The following is a 24114-nucleotide window of genomic DNA, read 5'->3' on the forward strand; positions in this document are numbered from 1 at the left end:
AGGTTTGTACGAACCCGAACCATCGGCATTTGACTGCCGATGCCTTTCCGTTCCGTGGGGAAGGTGGAGACAGCCCGAGTACCGTCTGAAAAACAGGGATACAGCCTAGGTAATAGGCGGTATCCCTGTTTTCCAGGCGGTACTCGGGCTGTCTCCCCCTTCCCCACAGAATGGAAAGGCAGCGGGAGTCAAACGCCAATGTTTCAGGTTTGTACGAAGCTGAACCTCTGCCCTGTTCGATCATCTCTAGTCACCAAGGGGAAAGGATACCGTGGCCAGGCTTGATTCTAATAGAGGCATAGGACTGGATCTAGCTTTTCCAGGCACACAGGGGTCGGCGGCACTAAGATAAAAGACCACCGATGTATAAGCCGGCTGACGAGCAAACAAAGTAAAATTCGCTCATTTCCAATTACAGCTATATCCAATTTGTAAAACAAATTGTGACACAGTTTTAATTTTCCATTTATGGAGCTATAGTGGGGATCATTTTCTTGCATCATAATCTTTAGTTTTTATTGGTACTATGTTTGCATAGATTGGACCTGCAACTGTGTGTGGGATATAATGGGACCAAAAAATTACAATTCTGGCATTTGGTATTTTTTACAATTATGTTATTCACCATATACTTTTGATATTATATTTTAACAGATCAGACATTTCTGCACACATCAATACCAAACAATGTTTATGTGTTGTTGTTTTTTTTTTTTACATACAGCAGCTGATAAGTTCTGGAAGATTTGAGATTGTTTAACAGAAGTAAATACAAATCTCTGGCACTATTTGGCACTAATTGTTTTTTTTTCCTGAACTACCCCATTACTCCAGAAAAAATAAATAGTTTTTAAATCAATTGGTGTAAAAAAAAAAAAAGTTATAAAGATTTGTAAATTACTTCTTTAAAAAAAAAAAAAAAACACTCATGCTTTTAAGTACTTACTAGCTGCTGTCTGCCCTGCAGGAGGAGGAGTTTTCTTTTCGTTGCTCTTTGTGGCCACCTCTGTCCATATCAGGAACAGTCTAGAGAAGTAGCAAATCACCATAAAAAAACCATCCTGCTTTGGACAGTTCCCAACGTGGACAAAGGTGACAGCAGAGAGCACCATGGTAGACTGGAAAAAAATAAAGTACACAGAATACAATAGCTGATAAGTACTTGAAAGCTTGATTTTTTTTTTTTCTTTTAATAAAAGTAATTTACAGATCTGTATAGCTTTTTTTATGGTCAGGTCAGTGCTTTGCTTGCTACTTGTTCCTCACTCGCTGCCAGAAATATTACACATGCCGACAGCGAGAACCGAGGCTACAGGGAGCTGCGAGATAGTCCGGGTAGTCCATGGGAGATAGTGGTGGTCTGCTGCCGTCGCTCCTATTGCACGGGGAGACGGCCATCAGACCGTCACTAGAAGCATTTTTGTCTTTCCACATGTTGAAAGACAACGATCAGCCAACATTGTGCATGTCGGATGATCGTTGTCTTTTAACATTACCTACGACACCAAGCGATTATCGGCTGTAACAGCCAAATATAGTCAATAATCGCTTGGTGTAATGGGTCCTTTAAAGGGAACCTGTCAGATACTATATTTCATGCTGCCAGAGAGTAAGGTATAGTAACACAGTAAACGATCAAAAAAATCTGTTTGAAAAAGCTGCCGGGAACAAAGTAATTAGTCACATAGGCTATTACTTATGTGTGTATAGGTAAATGAAACTCAATGCTAGTGGGATGGAAGGCAGATATTGAAGACATCTTCAACCACCAGTTTGTGTCTAGCGGTCATATTTTCCGAAGTATTGTGATAAAAAAAAATTAAGCTTGGGATCTGTGGTGATCTAGAACTTTTATGTTGCATAAGGCATATCGTGCCATGTGGAGATTTCGTTTTTTTTTTTTAAACAGGTAACAAGTTCAAACAGGTGCAATTAATGCAAGTAATGAGTGCAGTGTATGAGTTGATTCTTAGGGTGCCTTTACACAGAAAGATTTATCTGACAGATTTTTAAAGCCAAAGCCAGGAATGGACTATAAAGCAGACAACAGGTCATAAAGGAAAGAATGAGATTTTTCCTCTTTTCAAATCCATGCCTGGCTTTGGCTTCAAAAATCTGTCAGATAAATCTCTCTGTGTAAAGGCACCCTAAGAAGCAACTCCTACACTGCACTCATTACTTGTATTAATTGCACCTGTTTGAACTTGTTACCTGTATTAAAAAAACAAAAAAAACAAAACACCTGTCCGCACACTCAATCCTATTCCAAACATGGCCAAGATCAAAGAGCTGTCTAAGGACACGAGGGACAAAATTGTAGACCTGCACAAGGCTGGGATGGGCTATAGGACAATAGGTAAGCAGCTTGGTGAGAAGACAACTGTTAGAAAATGTAAGAAACACAAGATGCATGGAGGCCCAGACCAAGAAAGATCTTGCCTTATGGGGTAAGGATAATTCTGAAAATGGTCAGGTTTCAGCCCAAAACTACATGAGCGCCGGGCCAATAACCTGGAGAGAGCTGGGACCACAGTCTCAAAGATTAGTTTTAATAACACAATACATTCTCATAGATCAAAAATCCTGTGGGGCACGCAAGGTCACCTTGTTCACGCCAGCACATGTCCAGGCCCGATTGAAGTTCACCAATGACCATCTGGATTATCCAGAAGAGGCATGAGAAAAGGTCATGTGGTCAGATGAGACCAAAATAGTACTTTTTGGTATCAACTTCACACGCCATTTTTGGAGGAAAAAGGATGTGTACAACCCCAATAACACAGTCCCAACTGTGAAGCAAACTTTGGGGTGCTTTTCTGCAAAGGCGACAGGACAATCCTGTATTGAAAGGTGGATGAATTGGTCCATGCATTGCAAGAGTCTTGCTAGGTCTTCAAGCATGACAATGATGCGAAACACACAACCAGGACAACTAAGGAGCGGCTCCATAAGAAGCATTTTAAGGTCCTTGTTTAATCGATGATAAAAAAAATTACACGTTTCTCCATTGTTTGTAGGTGGGAAAACTTGCAAAATAATCAGTGTATGAAATACTTATTTTTCCCACTGTATCTGTTAAATATCTAGTTAATTGGACTGCGTGGTATTCATGATTATGTGTTTGTAAAACCATGGCAATTATATGTTGTTCCTAATGGTATGTGTTAATGTTAATATTAAGGATGGTCCGAACCTGCCGAGGTTCGGGTTTGTATGAAGCCGAATTCTCGGCATCAGATTCCCGCTGTCTGGCCGCTCCGTGGAGCGGGTGGCTACAGCGGGAGAACCGGCTGGAAAACTGGGATACAGCCTATGGCTATATCCCAAATTTCCAGGCGGTCCTCTCGCTGTATCCACCCTCTCCACGGAGCGGGCAGACAGCGGGAATCATTGCCGAGAGTTCCGGTTCGTACGAACCCGAACCTCGGCAGGTTCGGACCATCACTAGTTAATATATGTGTCTCTTGAGATTTTATGTAATGAGCCTCACATAACTGCCAAAGATTTTTTTAACATTTTAAATTGTAAGTACTGTACAAGACACACATGGTATTTAAAAGGGTATACAAAAAGAGTCCCAAACTAAGCAGCATAGCGTATAGAACAAAAGAAGCAGCATTGAAACAAGAACAGAAGTATTTGTGCATGTGTTTATTCATGCATTAGCTGAACTGAAATTCACACGTTATTTCAATCTACAAACTCAATATGCACAAATATTTGTTTTATCTATATTAAATTTGCATTTGTCAATTTACAAAATAAGATTAAGAAAGAAAACAAAAACAAAGCAAAAAAATATTTTCCAAAGAGTCACACAGCATTTAAAATCAAAGCAGGAGCTCAGAAGATTTTTTTTTTTTTACAACCAAATTATATACACAGTTCTCTACCACAAACAAGGCTCTAACTTAAACTCTCAAATGAGAAACAGTATGTAACATACACATAGCAGCATTTTAAATTAGAAGCAAATTGTGCAGATGTGAAAATAAAATAAGTATTAAAAGAAAGAAACTCTAAGAAATAAAAAAATAATTTATAGGAAGAGTAGGTTTTAACAGTAGGACACATGTAACATGGAAAACATTGCCTCACAGCCACAAAAAGGTTACTACTTTGTGAAGACAGAAATGTGTAGCTTCAGTAATTTTACGGCACAAAAGATTTTGAACAAGTGTGTGCAGAAAAGCAAGACTTTGGTGGTGTGTAGTATATTTTACACCAAAGTTATAAGACAAAGACAGACTACTTCCAGCACTCTCTCGTAAAGACCATCATCATGGCTAGAAGGCATCATGGGAAACAATTGGAAAATTGCCCATATCTGATCTCAGTAGTTTTGTATTTGTCTACAGGCACACAGTTTATGTGGGGGTGGACACTACTTCAAGAGTACTTCAAGTAAATACTGTATGCTTATTTTCTATAAATAATCACTGCACATGAATATAGTGGAGCAATATTACAGTACGCAAGACCTAATGTGTACCATTTGTATAATGGTCATTTAACTACAGACCAATAAGACTCCTCCGTTACCATCAAGTAGAAGCTAGAAGGATTTAGAGCACAGTAAAATAATGGTTTAGAATAGAGCTTCCAGTTACTTAGGTCCAATATATATGCTATACTATATTAAATGCCCCAAACAGTCTGTCACAGTATCCTCTTAAGACTATTGCTTAATGGTTCCAGTTCAATTGCTTGCAACATCTTCACTTGTGTCTCCAGCATCTGATGTCTGCCAGTCAAGAGAACCATTAGCCTTCCAAATCCTCACAGTTTGATCACTACAAAAAAAAAAAAAAGAAAAAAGAAAATCAGACTTCTGTTTTAGGTATATACTACAAGTATATAACATGCATCTCTTTAAACACTGTACAGTATGACTTTTCAATGTTTTTCGTGGACCCTCCACAAGCCAGAAGATGGCCTATACTAATACCTAAAAATAAAAGGGCTACTCAGGTGAAAATCTATCTTTAAAATCAAGTGGTTTCAGAAAGTTATAATGATTTGAAATTGACTTATATTTAAAAAATCTTAAGTCTTACCATACTAATCAGCATCTGTATGTCATGCAGGAAGTGATCATTTCTTTTCAGCCTGACACAGTGCTCTCTGCTGCAACCCCTGTCCGAGACAGGCACTGTCCAGAGCAGGAGAGGTTTTCTATGGAAATTTGCTGCTGCTCTGGGCAGAGATGTCAGCAGAGAACACTCTGTCGGACTAAAAAGAAAACACCACTTCCTGCAGGACGTACAGCAGCTGATAAGTATGAGAAAACCTGAGATTTTTATATAGAAGTAAATTAAAAATCAATATAACTATCTAAAAAAAAACATGAGTTGAAATAAAAAGATTTTCGCTGGAGTACCCCTTTAATATATTTTAGGCTCACTTGGAATGGTATGTACAATCTAAAACTGAGCACATTTTAACCATAATGAAAAGAAGTGAACCCTTACTCTGATGCTGTAAAAATATGAGTAGAGTTTGTGCAGATTGCATTTATAGGGCTATCATGTCCCTTGACTTCACCAATCGGCATGAACGTATCTACATTCCATAGCTTCAGGATGCCTCCTCGACAACCACTCAGAACAATGGGACGACTGGGCACTATCCCAAGAGCACATACCCAATCTTTATGGGCATTTGGAACTTGCTGCAGAAAAACAAATAATATCATTAACATAATTGTTCATACAATCAACTAATGAACCCAAGAATAAAAACCTAGACCTACATGCAGAAGATCTTTACGAGAGAGGTCCCATTTCTTTATTCCATTATCTCTTGATCCACTGAAAAGGTTATCACCACTGATGATGAGAGCCTCAATACCATCATAATGAGGTGGTTCAAAACAACGTGTAGGACTGACAACACCGAGGGCTCCTTCTGTAATATCAAACATCTAGAAAAAGCAAAAAAAAAAAAAATATATATATATCAAAGGAGCTCTTCACCATATACACAGAATTAGACTTGGATAACAGTAAGTTTAGGGAGATTACAAGTAGTGGAGCAAAAACATAATATGTTTGTCCTCTCTGTGATATATTTATTGCCAATGGAGAATGGAGATGGGGCACAGAGTGGTAGCAAAAGGTCAGGGGCAGAAAAGAAAAGAAAATTAGTAAGAGGAGAATGCATCTTCTTGTGGGCGACTCAAATGTAATTGGTGTTGTTTTAGAGCTACTGAAGATGTGCTGAAGGAGGTCAGATGTCTCCCAGGGACCACTGTATTACAAAGATTGTGAAAGCTGGTAGTACGGATAGTGAAGTTGATCTGGCGCTTTATCTTGGAACAAATTACTTGTTCCAGAAAGATGTGAATTTGGTAATAAGGGACTTGCAAAGTCTGGAGCTGGGCAGAATACCAGGCTAAGCTACATTTTTAGATGTTTTGCCAGTCTGTAATCAGAACAAGGCATGTCACATCTCAGAGTTAAATGTATGGTTTAGGCAATGGTGTGAGGCTAAAGGTTTCGGGTTTGTTAGTCATAATTCTAGCAGGTGGTCTAATAAGGAGATGTACAAGATGGATGTGTTTGCTCCCATCACATAAAGGTACACTTGTGAGAAATATTTTTGGACAGAAATTTTACCTAAATAAAGGGGATAGAAATATAACAGAGGAGGAGGATTTCTATGCTTGACCAGTTAACACAACTAAGTGTAATGGGATTTCTGAAAACGCAGTAGTTAGTCAGGTAGATGTAGTTAGCGATAAGAGTAAAACAAAAGGCACAAGTAGTCCGAGTAATGTGCACAAATGCTCACAGCTTAAGCAACAAGATCTGTGTGCTGATGGACAGATATCTAGGGATGATTTGAATTTAGTTTCAATAACAGAGATCTGGTTTAAAGACTTCCTATCTCTCTGCAGTTTTCCCGAATCAGCTGTGATAATAGCAGCCGGTTTGGGAGAAGTGCACTAAGTAGGCCTGCAAGCTGCTCTCCCTCCCTATTGAGTTATATCAGGTTCTGTCAGGAGCCCCGTGGCTCCCTCTTCTGCCTCCGGCAGCTCTGCTCTGTGTAATGAGGAGCAGAGCGATTGGCTCCACACCCACACACAGCAGACAGACCTGAGCACAGGAGCCCAGAACACCCAGAGAAGAGCAGGAACCTGGATATGAGAGATTATTTCTAGAACTACAAACCCCATAAGGCTCTGCTGGCAGTTCATGATGGGAGTTGTAGTTTTGAAGGCCTGTGTCTCTCCATGTTGCAGAACTACAACCCCCATAATGTCCTGTTGGCAGCTCATGCTGGAAGTTGAAATTCTGCAGCTGAAGAGACAAAGATTAATAAACAATTATTAGAGAATAACACAGTACAGTCCATTATTTATAGGGGACAGTGGCAAAGTACATGAGGGGGACTGTGACAGGCTGGCATAACCCTTGTGTTTTAGCGTGTAAAAGCAAGAATGTAATAGAGGCCCTCTTACAGGGGCATCTCTATAAAGAAAAAAAACATGTATAGTCACCAACCAGAGGAGAGAACATTCTAGATTTAGTATTTAATAATAGTGATCGGATGTCTGGAGTTAGAGTAGAAGAATATTTAGGTTTCAGTGAGCACCAGCGTTTATGGTATGACATTAGTGATGTCGCAATACCAAAATTTTGAGTCTGATATTGATACAAGCTTTTATTATTTCATTTCAATATGTGATACTTAATAAAGTATTAAAAAAAAGACCCAGACTGCACATATAATGCCCCCCCGTTTTTTTTTTTTGCCATTCACCATGTAATAAATCTATAAATCGCATTCTCTATAATCTTTAGGTCCATACTATTACAGTGATACCAATTTATGTTACTTTTATTAAAAAAAGTAAAAATTTTTAAAATGCCTTTGTCTTTGCTGACAGCCGTTTGCAGAGTTATAAAATTGCATTTTTCCTTGAAAGCCGAAGTGTCACAGCTATCTGCAGCTCTGTACCTGGTAGGGACCTAACAGATTTGCTATTAAGATTAAGGATCGAATTCTGTATATTATGGAGAAAATAACCTTTAAATATGTTAAGGGGATATATAGGGTCCAGGAGGGAGGTGCTTTTAAGAAGAAACTGAACACATGGACAAGGGGACACAATCTGAGGTTAGTTGGGGGAAAGATCAGAAGCAATAGGAGAATATATTACTTTACTGAAGAAGCAGTAGATGCGTGGAACAAACTTACAGCAGAAGCCCATCCTGTGCAGCAATCAGCAAGATGGAGAGAAAAGTGCTTAGCCACACCCTTCTCCTACCTCATCCTGGCGTTTGCTAGGGGCTGAAGACCCCAACTGATAACTTTTGACATGTCTCTTAAGGCCCTATTACACAGAATGATTATTGTTTGTTACAGCCAATAATTGTCCCGTGTAATAGAGGGCAACGTTCAGCCGACATGAGCGATGTCGGCAGATCCTTGCTGTTGTTTGTCTTTCAACATGTGATAGCAGCAATATGCAGCAGCAGACTGCCACTATCCTCTATGGGCTGCTTGGACAATCTAGTGATTACCCAGCAGCACCCCGCCCCCCCCCCCCCCCCCGCGCACTCACCTGTCTTGCTGCCATCAAGAGCAATAGCGGTGGCAGCAAGCGGGAATCGAGGAGCAAACCAGTGCTCACAGCGCTCGTTTGCTCCTCCAGTCGCCCTGTGAAATAGGGGCTTTAGGCACGTCAAATATTTTTTAAAGAAGCAGGAACACTTTAATTCCTTACCTTGATGTAATGGTCCTTGGAGCCTGTTATAATCATATCTTGTCCACTGGCAACCTGGTCTACTGTAAGACACATGACAGGTCCAAGATGTCCAGTTAATTTTCCTGTAGACTGAAACCTTTAAAAAGATAAAAAAAAAAAAAAAAGCAGCTGGTAAAAATCCAAATAAATAACATACCATGTATACAATGGTCCAGATTTATCAACACTGCAAAAGTCTGCAGTAACTTAAAAGTATTTGCCTAGCGAAGCCCCGCTCACCTAAAGGGAGGGCAGAGGGCATGGCAAGGCAGAGAGGAGACGTGCGTGATTTATTATGATTTATGCCTGTTAGCAGGCATAAATCATACTGAAAATCTATGCTTGCTCTGGAGCAGATGTACATTTTTGTACTCGCCTCAGGCTGGTCGGATTTATTAAGAGCCTTTTTGATAAATTTCCCCCCGATAATGCTATACTACTCTTAAAGGGGTATTCCCCCCAAAAAATGTTTTGCATTGAAACATTTCCCACCCATCGCTATTCATCTTTCCAATATCAATTTATTATGGATTCTGCACAGTTTTGCTGTCATCTAGGTGCATTCACCCCCACCAAACGCAGTGAATCATCAAATCTCAGTCCAACCCAACACCATCTCCTGCTCCTGGCCCCCACCCTCCGTGTCGGGATCACTTGTCCTCCATCCCTTCAATGGGCTGGGTTAACGCTCCTAACCAAGCACATTGCTGCTGATCAGTGTCTCCCTCCCCCCAGGTCAGCCCCCCCCCCCCCCCCGCTGAGCTCAACAGTGGCCCCTACTCTGCGCCCGCCACCGCAAACCCCCCACCCCCACCGCCCGCCACCGCAAACCCCCCACCCCCACCACCCGCCACCGCAAACCCCCCACCCCCACCACCGCAAACCCCCCACCCCCACCACCCGCCACCGCAAACCCCCCACCCCCACCACCCGCCACCGCAAACCCCCCACCCCCGCTCACCCGAGGTGTACTAAAATTCAATACACTATTAGGCAGAGTTCACATTGGCGTCCTGATTTCCGCTGCTCTGCTCCACCATTGGAGCATGACAACCATGCATGGAACACAATGAAGTTTAACCAGAAAGAAAATAGCGAAGCCTGCAACCAAACATCCTAGTGTGCACACCATACTATTGAACAACCACAAGACACAACTTCCCCCTGGTCAGCACAAAAGGCACATATGTACTCAAATCTATCACGGCCAAATTGTAGAACAGATGAGCAGTGCTTGACACCAACTATATATTAACTATTTACTATACCAATATAGCAAACAACCAAAGAACTTTCCAAGGTTTACCTACTGGAACAGCACAGAAAGCAAAAACAAAGGCTATATACACTGGTCAGCTTAAAATGCATTAAAGGAAGACACCAAGCTCGCCAACAATTTTACTTACAATTGTATATGCAAACCTGTCGTGATGTAACAATTGTACGCTTATATTACACACCGGTTTTGATTCTGTGTGTGATTTTATATGTACTTTACGCATATTATCTTTATGCTACCAATTTTATAATAAATACTGACATGCTGTAATTGCTTGTGACAGATGTGGTTGGAAAACCCTGTGTAATTAATTCAAACATGTCTGGGATAAACATACAGCTATCCTGCCATAGTTTAGCTACTGTAGATTCCACCATCTGCTGCAAGAGCCCAGCGGCTGTAGGCTGGACTGACAAGCACCTGAGACATTGGTACCGTAACTCAGTCTTGTTATTGGATATATTCTGTATCTTTTTATAATAATACATTTAGTGCTATCAATACTTTTACCACTATGATTCACTCACTGATCCTACATAGTAATCTAAAAAAAAAATTTGTTCAACTCCAAAAATCATCAATGAGTATTGCAGTAATGGTGCTTCACGTTATCTTTTCTAGTGTGGGATTTTCGTGCTTAATTCAAATTTTCTTATGTTCTGCTGCTGAATATCCAGCTAAAATGACTAATCTCTCTCTTTCAGTTTATGCTTTATCAGTGTTATACTATAGGTAATGCTAATTCCATACATACCTTTTAAGATCCCACATTCTCACTGCATTTCCAGCAGCTGCATAGAGAAAAGTGCCTGTAGGGTTCAGTGCAATTTGATTGATTTGGTTTTCACCAGGAGGAATGGTTACAGTCCTATTCTGACTTCCTGCACAAGAATCCCAAGCCATCACTTGACCAGAAGACCTTTATGCAGAAAAATATTGGCATATTAGATAACTTAGTAACAAGACGGTAAAAGGGTTGTACATATGAAAACATGAAATGATTTTTTAGAATGCTGCAGGTCGTCTACCATTAAGCAAGGTTAAAAGTGAAAAATCTTTTATGAGGGCTCGTTCACACTATGGAATCGGCGTATTGATATGTCAATTCCTTGAGTAGAGAGGTGCGGTTATTGGGGGCACACAAGGCCTCCTATTGAAACAGATAGCAGGCGGGATTAAGCGCAGAGTTTGCGGGTAGGGGTTCCGAGCTGAATTTTGGTGCCGATTCCGTAGTGTGAATGGGCCCTTAAAGTCAAAAATAGAGACGTGGTCATATCAGACTACTAGTAAAACACTAAAACTATTGAAACCAATTTTAACTGGTCTAAGAAATTGCTTGTAACAGAAGATAATGTACTTTACTTCTCTCAGATAGCAATAATTTACTGTTTGCTGAAGGCTCAGCTATGACAGTTATGAAAAGCTACATAGACAACATAGACAAATGAGCGTTGGTTTAGGATGCATTCCCAGAATAAAAAAAAAATGCATATACAGCTATGGCTGCTGTAAAAAAGAAAAAGGAAATAAAAAACTAAATAAAAAAGTCAAACTTACATACCTCCACCCCCTGCAGCTGCTTCTGGTCCCCCATCGCTGGTCTCTTAGGGCCATATTACAAGACCTGATATCCTAGGTAAGGGAGTGACGATCTGCACTTACTTAAAGAAGCAGTTCACTTTTTATTTTTTTCGCCCCCCCGGGTAGCCGCTGTCAAGTATACTTACAGAAGATGATCGGTGTCCCGTTCCCGTCGGTCAGTTCCGTCCCGCGGTGCCGTTCACATCGGGCGCGCGCTCACTTCCGCCGGCGCTGTGACTCCTCTTCTCTCCCTTGTCATTTGAACGCCGGAAGTCACGCGCTTCCATAGAGAATGCATGGAAGCGAGTGACTTCCGGCGTATAATCACTGGGCAGAGAAGAGGACTCGCAGCAGCCGGCGGAAGTGAGCGCGCGCCCGATGTGAACGGCACCGCGGGACGGAACTGACCGACGGGAACGGGACACCGATCATCTTCTGTAAGTATACTTGACAGCGGCTACCCGGGGGGGCGAAAAAAATAAAAAGTGAACTGCTTCTTTAATCTCTTCATGACCCAGCCCAAAATGACCCATATGACCGCGCCAATTTTGCGTTTTAGTTTTTCCCTTCTCCCCTTCTCAGAGCTATAGCACTTTATTTTTTCTATCTACAGGGCCATGTTAGGGTTTGTTTTATTCAGGAGTAGTTGTACTTTGTAATAGCATCTTTCAATCTACCATAACATGTCTGACGGAGTCCCCAAAATATTATTTATAAAAACATAAATTGGAGAAATTAGAAGAAAAATAGCAACATTGTAACTTTTGAGGGGTTCCTGTGTCTACGTAATGCACTTTAGGGTAAAAGTGACATTATACTGTTATTCTATAGGTCAATTCGAACACAATCATATGCACGTTTACATAGATTTTCTAATGTTTTAATTTTTTTTTATGAAATTTTTTTTGCAATTATTAGCAAAATGACCCTATTGTGCCTCTTATAAAAGTTTTAGTTTTTCACCTACGGGGCTGTATGGGGTGTAATTTGTTTGCACTCTAGTTTTTATTAGCATCATATTTGTGTAGATCGGACGTTTTGATAATTTTTTTATGACTTTTTTATATATAGCATAACAAAAAAAATCAGCAATTCTGGTGCTTTTTCCCCTCATTTTGTTTACGCCGTTTGCAGTGTGGGATCACTATTGTTATATTTTAATAGATCGGATAATTAAGTATTTTACGGTATATAATAAATTAATAATAATAATAATAATAATAATTTTTATTTATATAACACCAACAGATTCCACAGCACTATAAAATTCTGGGGGTACATACAGAGACATAAATCAGACATTAGAGATATACATTTAATTATCCATACATGAGGAGTGAGGGCCCTGCTCGCATGCATCAGCTTACACACTATCAGGAGGGGGTGCGAGACAAAATGGCAGAGGGGTAAAGTGCTTCACTGTTACTGTGGTCTGGCCATCTTTATAAATAAAGCAGTGCAGGTAAGGGTGGGTGAACCACTTACCAACCAATATCTGTATGCACAGGTCTAAGTGCTTAACCCCTAGACGACCCTGGACGTAGGGTTACGTCATGGAAGTCTGTCCCAAGACGACCCATGACGTAACCTTACGTCCTGGGTGTTTTTCGCGCTATGAAGCGCGCTCCGGAGCGGAGCGCGCTTCATAGCAGGTGGGGGCCGGCTGCAATTAGCAGCCGGGACCTCACCGGTAGTGACACGCTGCAGCGATCGTGCTGCCGCGTGTCATTAACCCCTTAAACGCCGCGGCGTTTAAGTGTAAGTGACCGGGGGAGTCCCCTGTCACTTACCGATCGGGACCCCCGCAGTGTGACTGCGGGGGTCCCGATCGTTGAAACGGTCTGCCGGAGGTCTCTTACCTGCCTCCGTGTGGTCCGATCGGCGATCTGCTACACTGAGCCTGCACAGGCAGGCTCAATGAGCAGATCGCCGATAACACTGATCAATGCTATGCCTATGGCATAGCATTCATCAGTGTAAAAATCAAAGTACTGGATGTAAAAGTCCCCCAAAGGGACTTCAAAAGTGTAAAAAAAAAAAAAGTTCAAAACACCAACACACTACCCCAAAACCCCTCCCCCAATAAAAGTCTAAATCACCCCCCTTTCCCATTATATAAATAAAACATATAAAAATAAATAAATAGATAAACCTATAATATACCGTAGCGTGCGTAATTGTCCGATCTATTAAAATATAATAAGCGTTATTGCGAACGGTAAACGGCGTACACGAAAAGAGGGGAAAAAGTGCGCGGATTACCGATTTTATGTTACATTATATATTAAAAAAAATCAATAAAAAGTGATCAAAACGTCCGATCTTCACAAATATGGTATTAATAAAAACTAGAGATCATGGCGGAAAAAATGACACCCCATACAGCCCCGTAGGTGAAAAAATAAAACCGTTATAAGCGTCACAATAGGCCCATTTTATTAATATTTAATTGCCAAAAAAAAGGATTTCATAAAAAAAATACATATATAACATTAGAGAATCTGTGTAACCTGCATATGGTTGTGTTTGGGCTGACCTATAGAGTAATAGTATCATGTCGCTTTTACCATATAGTGCATTACGTAGACACAGGAACCCCCCAAACGTTACCATATTGCATTCTTTTTTACGATTTCACCTATTTATATCTTCATAAATAATATATTTGGGATTCCATCATACATGTTATGGTAAAATGAAAGACGCCATTACACAGTATAACTATTCCTGTAACAAATAAGCACTTACATGACTTGTAGATAGAAAACAGAGTGCTGGAGCTCTTAGAAGGGGAGGAAGGAAAAACGAAAGCACTAAGATCAAAATTTGCGCGGTCCACTGGGTCATTTTGGGCCTGGTCCTCAAAGGGTTAAATGCTTGGCGTGTGTGTGGGGGGACGGGGGGGATGGATGTGTTTTTGTGGGCACGTCTGAAGCTTTGGGTATTGGAGGTGAGTCTGACAGTCTTGGGTAATGCATTCCATAGAACTGGTGCAGCTTGGGTAAAATCCTGGGGACGGGAGTGAGAGGTGCGGATTAAGGTGGATGTTAGTCTTAAAGTGACTCTGTACCCACAATCTGCCCCCCCCCCCCAACCGCTTGTACGTTCAGATAGGTGCTTTTAATCCAAGATCTGTCCTGGGGTCTGTTCGGCAGGTGATGCAGTTATTGTCCTAAAAAACAACTTTTAAAACTTGCAGCCCTGTGCCCAACGGCCGTGGCCTACATTGTGTATGCATTAGGCTGGCACAACCTCTCTGTCCCTCCTCCCTGCCCTTCTCATTATTAGGAATGCTCCAGGCAGATTGTCTCCGATTCGTCAGCTGTGTGAATACTGAACATAGGCTGGATCGTTAAGGCACCTGTGTAGTTTTCACTGCAGAGGAATAGGTGAAGAGGGCAGGGAGGAGGGACGGAGGGGTGGTGCAAAGTTAAGGCACAGATACTCCAAGCCACGGCCGTTGGGCACAGGGCTGCAAGTTTTAAAGTTGTTTTTTAGGACAATAACTGCATCACCTGCCGAACGGGCCCCAGGACAGATCTTAGATTAAAAGCAGCTATCCAAAAGTACAAGTGGTTTGGGGGGGACAGATTGTGGGTACAGAGTCGCTTTAAGTCGCTAGAGGAGCGTAAAGCATGGGTAGGGCAGTAGACAGAGATGAGGGAGGAGATACAGGTAGGTGCAGCACTGTGAAGAGCATTATGGGTGAGCAGGAGGAGTTTGTATTGTATCCTGAGTTTAATAGGAAGCCAGTGTAGTGACTGGCACAGGGGGGAGCAATCGGTAAAGCGTCTGGACAGGGAGATAAGCCTGGCTGCTGCATTAATAATGGACTGGAGGGGAGAGAGTTTAGAGAAAGGAAGGCCCATTAGTAGGGAATTGCAATGTTTATTTTTTTTAATATGTTTAATTTATATAATGGGATAGAGGGTGATTTACATTTTTTATTGGAGGAGGGGCTTTGAGGTATTTTTTTTTTTTAAAGTTTCTTTTATTTATTTTTTTTAAACACGCTCTAAGTCCCCCTGGGGGACTTTTACATGCAATCTTTAGATTGCATACACTGATCATTGCTATGCCATAGGCATAGCATTGATCAGTGTTATCGGTGCCCTGCACATGGTCTGCCTGTGGCAGACTCTATATGCAGAATGAGGGCCGGACCGCACAGAGGAAGTTAGAGACCTCTGGTGGTCCTGGAGAGTAATGGGAGCCCCCTAACAGTTACAATTAAATGCTCACACTTCTTGTCCTGTCCTTGAATTGACAGGCCATTCAGCCAATCACTGGCAGAGACTGAGGATCAGACTGAGATTGACTGAGGATCAGTTATTACACATATCAATGCATTGCCAGTGATTTTTAAACACTATGAAAGATAACATGATCTTGGCTGATTGTTGTCTTCATTACATGGTGAGATATCTGGCCAAATTCCTTTGATTTAGCAGATAATCATTCCGTGCACTAGGGGCCCTTAGGCTAGGATCAAATCAAATTTTTTCCCATACAGTGGCAGTATAAGCCAATGTATCCAGTAAAAAGTTCTTTTGACGTATACGTTGCATAGGTCTTGCATAGGTCGCAAATGTATAACGTCAGTGAATTTAAAAAAACAAAGTGAACATAAATGTGTGCCTTATCCCTTCTTCTGGGAAGATATGTCAGAGCAGGACCTACTCACTAAGTCAATTGGCAGTCACAACAGTGTCACATTTCTGCCAGTGACTGGCTGACATGGCAGGTCCTGCTCTAATGTGTCTTCTCGGAAACAGGGAGAAGAGACAAGCAGCAGGGGACCTGAAGGAGCTAAAGAAAATAGAAAGAAAAGTTTAAATTTTAGTTTTTTTTCCCCATTTTTATACAAGCCCCAGCAATATATAAAAAATTTTTTATACTAATTTCGATTTTAAATACACCCTTATCGCTATTCCTCTATCAAATAGAACGTGAGCTGGAAACAAGTCTATGTACAGCAAGCTAAATATTTATATCATTAAGTCATTTCTGGTTGCAGGACAGCTCTTTAATAAAACTAAACAAGAGAGCAGGGGGATAGGTTGAGCTTATGAAATATACTTTTAAAAGTGATTACTTCTATACTCCCTAATATGCTGCAGGAAATAGTATGTTCTCTACTATATGTGTTGCTTTTCATGGATCTTGTATTTTGAACTAATTTCTTCACTTTATCTTGATGTTTTTCCCTTACGCTTATGTCATTAAAGAGGATGTGACCCAGTTGATCATTTTTGCCTCTGCCATAAATATGTAAGTGTATGGCCTGACCTTGGCACACAGGTTTTCACACTAAATTGTAAATCCTTCCACTCTCTGTGGTTTGTTAACCTGAGGCATGTCACACTTCCCCAGATGTATTTCTACATAATGCTATAAAGGATACGCTGTATAAAGAGGATATGAAGCACTGTGTTATACTTAGTAGCTTGATTGTAAATTTGATCTAAAGTAAATGTTTGAACCCCTAAGATGGAGCTACACATGTCAACAACAAGATATTTTATCTCTGCAACCTCATGAAACTGCACGGTTTCTAAATCCAAGCAGTATTAGTTTCTGAGCTACTCAAATAACGCAGTTGACTACAATATTCAGAGGACAAAATAGCTCATAACACCTCTTTCTCTATTTTGGCGTGTGGTCTAAGCAAACTCGCCACATGATTGGCTGATCACATTTTTGCATTAATGATTGCAGCTATAACTATAGGGGAAAAAAAAGTGATTGGATATTTCTAGGAAGACTTTGGGGGGAATTTATTTAGACTAGTGTACCCATACGCCAGTCTTAAATAAAGTTTCTTCCCATGCCAACACTCAATTTATTTACAAATCTGAGGCTGCTGCATGGAAGTTGCAGAAATCTACACCAATTCTGAGCATGTGTAGCTTTTTCCCCCCCATGATTTATAACTGCCAGCAGGGCATACTTTGGAAAAAAGTAGTAGAGTTTTGTACAAAGCACCCAGTTTGCAAAAAAATCTGCAGTTTGTTTTGAAGTGAGGCGAAAGCACCTTTGAGAAATTTTTGAGAAATTGCATCCTTAATACTTATTGCAAATGTACAGCATTAGATAACCAGTACACCACACAAATAAATTACTTACGTAAGTGTACGTATGCATTTTGCTGAATCTCTGATGTCCCACACCTTAATGTAAGATGTTGACACTGTAAATACTAGACTGGTGTAGTTACAATACTTCACAGACACCACATTATTTGGATGACCTCCAAGAGACATAATTTCCTGTCCAGTAACAAGATTCCATACTTTACAAGTACGATCTGAAAGGGGGATAAAAATACAAATCAGCTTAACACATGTCAGAAATCTGGAGTTATGTTTTGCGCTGTATAACAATTACAACAGTGGACCTGTCTTTCAATAAGGCAGTATAGTATGCCCAAAGATCCATTTTGAAGCATAACTGTTAAATTTTAAATACTTTTGCAATATACCTTACTAATCTGTTCAGCTTGTTTTCAACAAAGAACAGCAATCCTAAATACACATTTTATGCTCTTTTTGCTCTTCTATCATGGTAAGTAGGTTTCCCTGATGCTATACCTGATGCCACCGATAGAATATTGTATATGGCATTCAGAAAACCTATTTGGAGCTACAAAGGACAGGCAGCTATGCAGAATCTGTACTGATAGGTGTATGGATTCTACATCGCACCGTGAATTTAGGATTGGTGAGGGGGACCTATTTAGCTGCTTTTTTTTTTTTTATTGAAAACAAGCGAAGGGGTTCATAAAATATATTGTATTGTAATGTTTAAAATCACTTACATTTTTCAGTAATATGACTTTTACACTTTATAAATTAATACAGAAAAATAGTAAACTAACATATAGTCTATACAATAAAAATTGATTCTTCGTGCTTATCCTTAAAATGTGGGCAACTAAGGTATTTGGACTTGGATAATGGCATAAGTTTGGTTTTCCGTGTCTCCGCTTTTTTCACACACTGCTTGGCAGAACTGCGGAGCGGGTTGAGTTCTTTGTTTCAATGCTTCTCAGCAAAAATGAACCTTAGATATCATTGAATTGACCAGTGACTGCTGTTGTCCAACTTTACTCAAACACAAATGCTATTTTATAAAGCCAAATTTATATATGACGACATAAAAAAAAGGAAATAAAGCAATTTGCACCTTATTGACAAAAGACAACAAGTCAAAACCCAATGACTATCTTCATTACAATATTAAATATCTGGACTAAGTGGTATAAAAAATCCTAAATGATGTAACTTATACATGAATACTTAAAACCAATGACATCTAGCAGAGACGAGAAAGTCATTGAATATTAGCTGTCAGCATGTATTTATACACGAAGAAATAATGTGGCTGACCTTTAGAGCCAGTGAACAGAAGATCATCAGTAGCATCTATACAAAGCACAGCCTTGTTATGCCCTTCAGCTATATGGATACACTGGATAAGAGATGACTTGTTGCCTCTGCAAGTAGGAAATGGGTTAATTACGCCCCTGCAGAGAAGAAGACGACATTTGCGTTAATGCTGCTCATTAAAAGTAATTTCACTTCTGGTACTCAATATGCAAACATGATGTCTACACATGCAGTTATTACATGGACTTCAGATCAACAGGTCTGTGTGCGTGCGTGCACAAAAAGCGTTTTGGTTATCAATACATATACAAGTTATGGGAATTGTTGATCATGCTGTCAGTTACAGTTCATACTAGGTGTAAACAAAGCAAAGTAGCAAAGGTTGAAAGAAATTGCATGTAAATTGTCACTTAAAGTTGTTTGGCCACGACTCTATTAAGCTGTATGCCTGGGGATAAGATGTACCGCCAGTGATTTGCTGATCGGGCCTGCAACATCACATCCCCAAACACAAACTGGACTAGAGAGGAATAATACTGTCAGCTGCCCAGGAGCCAGAAACTAATCGGGTCCTGCCAGAAAAGTTCTTCATGCTACATGCATACAAAGACTGACTCTTAGGCTATGTTCATATACAGTAAAATAATTGAAAATACAACCATATTTTTCATCTTAAAATTACAACTATACTTTGGTATTATTTTACTGTGTAAACATAGCCTTAGTCTTAAAGGGAATCTGTCACCAAAACAATGTTATCTAAACTAAGAACTGAGCAGATTGATATACAGTATATCTTCTGTGGGAAAAGATTCAGTATAACTTGTAACATGTTGATAGAAATCCCTGCTCATTCTGTGTTAAGGAGTCCAGTGGATAGTGTCCCTTAAAAGGACTGGACTCTTTAGTATGGAAACATCAAAGATTTCTATTAGTAAATTAGAAGTTATACATACTGTATATGCAGAATATTATATATATATATATATATATATATATATATATATATATATATATATATATATTATATATAAACTTCTCAGTTTTCTGCTCTATAACATGATGTTAGCAGCTTAGGTAGAATTTTCATGGTGATGGGTTCCCTTCAAGTGCTCACTATTCCGTTCACTGAGCACCAGCACCAATCTATGAAATAAATGCCAACTGGAATAAGAATCACAATAGAAACACTTGAGCACAGCTGGCTATTAAGTAGATTCTTATTTTCCAATAATGCCTTAGCCTCTGTTCACAAAACAGTATCCATTATTAACAAAGCCATGACATCTTTGGCTTTTCCACTTTGGAATGGATCCTAATGACTCCTCATTGTCTTTGATACAATAAGATGCATTAGGTTTCCATCATGTTTATGTTTTTTTTTTAACAGAAAAATAGTACTGCATCAAAGTCCAACAGACGTTTCAGCATTATGTAAATGTTGTGCCTTCAAGAAGCCTCAGTGTAACATAACAGTGGCTTACTAGCTACTGTAATATACCAAATAATATGCTTTCTATTTTGTTTGCATTATATTCAAATAAACACACGTAAAATAAAATAAATTGACAAAATAAACGAGCTAAAATCGCAACACAATCTGAAAAAAAAATAACTTGTATTATATCTAGTACAGGAGACACAAACAACATACGGGAACAAGATACACTTGTAAGTGCAGAACGAGAACAAAAAAATAAAATCATGCAGAAAATAAAGTAGCGTTACTTGCAACAAGAAAAAGTGTACAAGGAAATTTGTACCTGTGTACCTCGGACAGAGAGGAATCACTTTCATCAGACCTACAAAGATCAGTAGTAGAGAGTGCAAGGGGAAAGAATACAGACATCAGAAGGGTAAAGTCTGCTCCAGCGATAGGAGATACAGAAACAAGCCCCTGATCACATGAAATACAATGATGTGCATTAGTGCACATAGAATGTTCTAGTGTTTTCCAAAGATGTATGCATCTCTTCTACTAGGCTCACCTACAGAGCTGAAAAACTGCAAGTATGGAATCAAGTAAACAGAAAATGATTCTTCCAAGAAATAAAAGAATGATCCCAACTTGGACACAGTAATCTTGTGTATGCCTCTGAATTAAAACTAAAATTACACTGGCCAACAAATTTTCAAAAGTTGTTTGGTTCAGAAATAAAATTAGCCATTTCTTAATGATTTTTATGTGCTGAATTCAAATATCACAAGGAAAAATGTTAATTGGCTCTAGTTTCTATGATATGGAAGAGTTCTCATGTTACTGTTTTGTGAATTGTATAGAATACAGTATAATAGCCTATAGATTTATTACTTCTTCAATCATAAGGAAGCAAGTTTACTGTTCATAAACTTTTGAAATATATTCATCGGAAACTTAGTTCTATCTGAAATCAACTACAATTTACAGGCATATCCAAGAATTTTTACTAATTAATTATGTTTATTGAACTCTGGAATGTAGGTCCTTATTCAATGGCTTCTCGGTGCACTTACACATGTCTTTTGTATTCTTACATGGGATTGTCTCTGATAACTATCCAACAGTAATCTGCAAGCATTGATGGGTTCCATTGAGGCTAGGTTCACACTGCGTTATTGCAATCCGTTTTTTTCATCCGTTTTTTTTTTTTTGCAAAAATGGATGCATTTGTGTGCATCTGTTTTGATCCATTTTTCCATTGACTTCCATTGTAAAAAAAAAATCAAAAAAAAAAAACACGATCCGTTTTTTTAACGGACACAAAAACGTAGCTGACACTACTTTTGTGTCCGTCAAAAAAACGGATCCGTTTTGATCCGTTTTTTTTTATAATGGAAGGTCAATGGATGAACGGATGCACACAAATGCATACGTTTTTTTCATCTGTTTTTTTGCAGAAAAAATGGATTTCAAAAACGCAGTGTGAACCTAGCCTTACCATGATACCTTTTTTCCATATTGGTCATTCTAAGATGATGCAATATACCAGTTGATGATGCAATACTGATGATGCAAACTTTTCCCAGTATTGTATCACAGGCTGTGAGAAATATAGAAAGTATGTCTATATCTTGAAAATTAGAGCCAATTTCAAAATTTTAACATCATTTTCGATTTCAGCACCCCAAAATTAGTTAAGATCAACTGTTTTCATGACGGAACCTTTTTGGCAGTTGACCAGTGTTACAGGAAAAAAAAAATATTGGAAAAGCAGATTTGCAATATCAAAAATTGTCTAGTGTTAATAATTAAAAGTAGTATTCCCATATGGGACATATGGGAATACATACCCCCCTCTGGATCCTACATCCATCTTGAGTTTGAGGGCCCTTCACCCCTTCTGGCCTGTTTATAGCTGCCAAAGGTGGACCAAAAGCCAAAAACAACTGAGGTAGTTATTGGGACTTGCACATACAAAGATATGCTGCTTATGTACCTCCTGAGTTATGGAAACAGCATAGCCAGTGATGCTTCATGGTTTATGGAACTCCCATTAAGATTAAACTACGTAAAGTTTGGCTATTTCCAACTTCCTGACCACTTCCAGCAGTTGCAAGTACACTGGATGGGTCTAGGAGATCCTAGATCTCAAGATAGAGATGGTGACCCACATCTATTAGGTATTTATGGCATATCATGTGGAGGTCCAGATGGGAATTTTAAAAGTTAAAATGTTAGTAAGTTACTAACCAGGTGTTATAGATGAGAATATGTTAAAAGGGAAAAATTTAAATAGGCCCTTTTGTACATTAAAATAGTTTTGAATTAGATTACAGTGAGATATCACCTTGTTATAGGGGATAGTGAGGGTACATATATCCTGTTCTGATTTCTGTCAGCTGCAGTACTGTCACAGAGACCTTCAGTCAAATGTCCATTAATATGTAGTTTTTAAACAGTTTGAATAGTGGGAAATTCTGTGTGTAAAAGTAGGGACATTGTCTATACCTGCGGACAAACTGTTGCTAACAGAATTCAACAGTGGTGCAGATAGATGCTTTTAGCTTTTGAATGTTTTATTTAGTCCAAATTACTTTTTTACATTTTTTTTTCTGGTAGGTCTTCTGTAGGGAAAAATATCTGAATCTATGCGATTGTCAAACAATGTAATTAATATGGAGAGCTTAACAACACTATGCCAAAAATGTAATTATATTGCTATTTTCAGCGGAAATTGCTGCATCACCACATGATGTACTTTTTTTTTTATTACTTTCTATTTTTAGGGATAAGTCTGGAGTTTTATGGGACTCATATGTTACTGGAAGGATAAATAGACTGCCCAGTGTAAGCGGCTGCTGGCTGCTGATAAGCTGCTCAGTTAATGGAGTGGATGTAAGCAATGCCCACCAGAGCATGATCTCCTAGATACATGGAGAAGTAAAATGACAAACAGCAAAGCAGACTCCTGCGTATTACTGACACCAAGCAATCCAAGGGTCTTCTTCTGTTTCTATGTTTAGATGTTAAGAATACACTTTGTATCAATTATGTTTAGGATGGCCAAGTAACTTTGAGAAACTTACAATTAAGTTTGGTGTAAGGTCACCCAAACTCTGTCACAAGTTATATATTTGTTTTGTATACTAACTGTCAAAACAATAAATTACACTAAATTGCTGTCGGTTCCTACAGAAAATCAATGAGAACACATTGCACTGCAAAGCCCCATGCCAAAGACAAAATTTAGCTCTGCTACATCTATACATCATAATGCATACCACATCTAATCTTATGTGAAGATGCTAAATTATTTTAAAACTTTCAGTATAAAAAGTAAGACTTAACAACTGGGATCATGAGGGGCTATTATCCCTATGTAACGATCATAGGTGTGTAGCACTCTGGAGGTCCAACTGTGCAAAGGAGAGATGCAGGTGCTGATCGGCATCTCCCGGATCCTCCATACAGTTTGACCTTCAGTGTGCTACCCTTCTCTGATCTCCTATACTGGGGCTCCTGGTACCATGGAAGGGCAGCAGATGGCTAAAATTGTTTAAAGTGACTGGCAGTGTCATGCTCGCAGCATGACTGCCTAACGTGAGCGGCATTTCTAGCCACTACATATTTCCATCTCTATTCCTTCAGTATTATGCTCTAAGAACCGTTCAGCATTTTCTTTAGTGCATACTGT

General features: G+C 39.4%; 1 protein-coding gene across 8 annotated transcripts in view; it reads right to left on the bottom strand.

The window, feature by feature from the left end:
* Positions 1-3525: 3525 nt before the first annotated feature.
* Positions 3526-24114, bottom strand: part of KIF21A (kinesin family member 21A) — a 107973-nt gene continuing 87384 nt past the window's right edge. For 3 of the 8 annotated variants that reach the window (XM_069977200.1, XM_069977190.1, XM_069977179.1), the window contains 8 exons: positions 20764-20802; positions 19001-19137; positions 17739-17919; positions 10786-10950; positions 8732-8849; positions 5753-5923; positions 5472-5671; positions 3527-4793 (listed from right to left, as the gene is read on the bottom strand). In XM_069977200.1, coding sequence (XP_069833301.1) covers positions 4700-4793; positions 5472-5671; positions 5753-5923; positions 8732-8849; positions 10786-10950; positions 17739-17919; positions 19001-19137; positions 20764-20802 — 1105 coding nt within the window. In that variant the 3' untranslated portion in view covers positions 3527-4699. Of the gene's footprint in view, positions 4794-5471; positions 5672-5752; positions 5924-8731; positions 8850-10785; positions 10951-17738; positions 17920-19000; positions 19138-20763; positions 20803-24114 lie in introns of those variants that run through there. The other 5 variants (XM_069977221.1, XM_069977209.1, XM_069977240.1 and 2 more) reach the window with 5 other exon arrangements.

The sequence above is a fragment of the Dendropsophus ebraccatus genome, chromosome 1 (genome assembly GCF_027789765.1).
Source record: "Dendropsophus ebraccatus isolate aDenEbr1 chromosome 1, aDenEbr1.pat, whole genome shotgun sequence".
Lineage (NCBI taxonomy): Eukaryota > Metazoa > Chordata > Amphibia > Anura > Hylidae > Dendropsophus > Dendropsophus ebraccatus.